At 57.8% G+C, this 1,346-nt stretch overlaps 1 protein-coding gene across 1 annotated transcript in view; it reads left to right on the forward strand.

Moving 5' to 3' along the window:
* Positions 1-1,346, forward strand: part of RASSF5 (Ras association (RalGDS/AF-6) domain family member 5) — a gene marked incomplete at its 5' end in the record, with an annotated part of 3,477 nt that overhangs the window by 1,102 nt on the left and 1,029 nt on the right. Inside the window, 2 exons of the mRNA XM_010139489.1 lie at positions 549-846; positions 1,215-1,330. Of these exons, the coding sequence (XP_010137791.1) occupies positions 549-846; positions 1,215-1,330 (414 nt within the window). The remainder of the gene's footprint in view (positions 1-548; positions 847-1,214; positions 1,331-1,346) is intronic.

A 1,346-nucleotide genomic window follows, 5' to 3' on the forward strand; every position in this document is an offset into this window, starting at 1 on the left:
GGGGGATGCCGTGGCTCGTTCCTGCCTGTCCCCACGGACGGACCACGCAGAGCCGGGCTTTTCCCTTGGTTCCAGCACTTTTGCGGAGCTGAGGGTAGGGCAAGGGGTCCGCAGTGAGACTGAGCGATGGTTTATCACACGGAGGTGTGAGAATCCCATGAGCGGGGAATAAACCAGGAGGAGCGCAGTCAGGAGATCCTGCTGCATCTGAGGCCAGGACCTCCCCAGAGGTTCAGATCCTCGCCCAGGTGCCACCACAGGTTCCGTGTCCTGGTTCCCATAACTTACCTTGTAGCAGTTACCTTGTCTCGGTTTTACCTAAGACAAGATCGCAGAGAGGCGAGGAGGGGATGAGTCATTGCCGAGTGGAAGGAGCATGAGAAAATCACCCAAAATTACTGGTTTCTTTTGACATGATTGATAGGAAACCCTCAGAGCCCCAGCAGAACCACAGGCTGCAGCACTGTGGACCAGAAAACCACTCGTGGTGGCAGGGGGGAAGCACTGGAAAGGCTCCCTGGAGCTGACTCCCCTCTCCTTTGCTTTAGAACGATGATGGGACATACACGGGTTTCATCAAAGTGCATCTGAAACTGCGCCGGCCCGTGACGGTGCCGGCAGGGATCCGGCCGCAGTCCATCTACGATGCCCTCAAGGAGGTGAACCTGGCCGATATGACGGACAAGAGAACCTCGTTCTACTTGCCGCTGGATGCTGTTAAGCAGCTCCACATCAGCAGCACAACCACGGTGAGCGAGGTGATCCAAGGGCTCCTGAAGAAGTTCATGGTGGTGGATAATCCGCAGAAGTTTGCGCTTTTCAAGGAGATGCGGAAAGACGGGCAAGGTGAGCTCAGGGCCTCGGCCCCTGCGGCAGGTTGGGTCTGTTCACTGGTGTGTCCTGCGGAAACGCCCTCAGGGTCCTCCCAGGACTCAGCGGTGGGTCAGGCGGGCAGCGTCTGAATTTTGGTGAATGCATGGCCAGACCCTTAGGAGGAGACGCTGCCTGAGGTCATGGGGGATTGCTGGTTTTCAGAAGGGGGCTGAAGCCAGCTGAGAGCTACCAAAGATCGTTACGCATCTGTGTTGGGGACTCAGCTAGTTCCACGGTGATCCTGAGCACCACGAACTGCTTTTAGATGCTCCAGTGGAGCCCGGGAGCTTTCCCTGCCCCGGCAGTGGAGATCTCACTGGGGTGTCTGTGTCCCCCTGCAGTGCTCTTCCAGAAGCTCCCTCTCACCGAGTACCCCCTGTACCTCCGGCTGCTGGCAGGCCCCGACACCGACGTGCTCACTTTCGTGCTGAAGGAAAATGAAACAGGGGAAGTCGAGGTAGGGCAGCGACTCT

Source organism: Buceros rhinoceros, unplaced genomic scaffold (assembly GCF_000710305.1).
Source record: "Buceros rhinoceros silvestris isolate BGI_N320 unplaced genomic scaffold, ASM71030v1 scaffold31497, whole genome shotgun sequence".
Lineage (NCBI taxonomy): Eukaryota > Metazoa > Chordata > Aves > Bucerotiformes > Bucerotidae > Buceros > Buceros rhinoceros.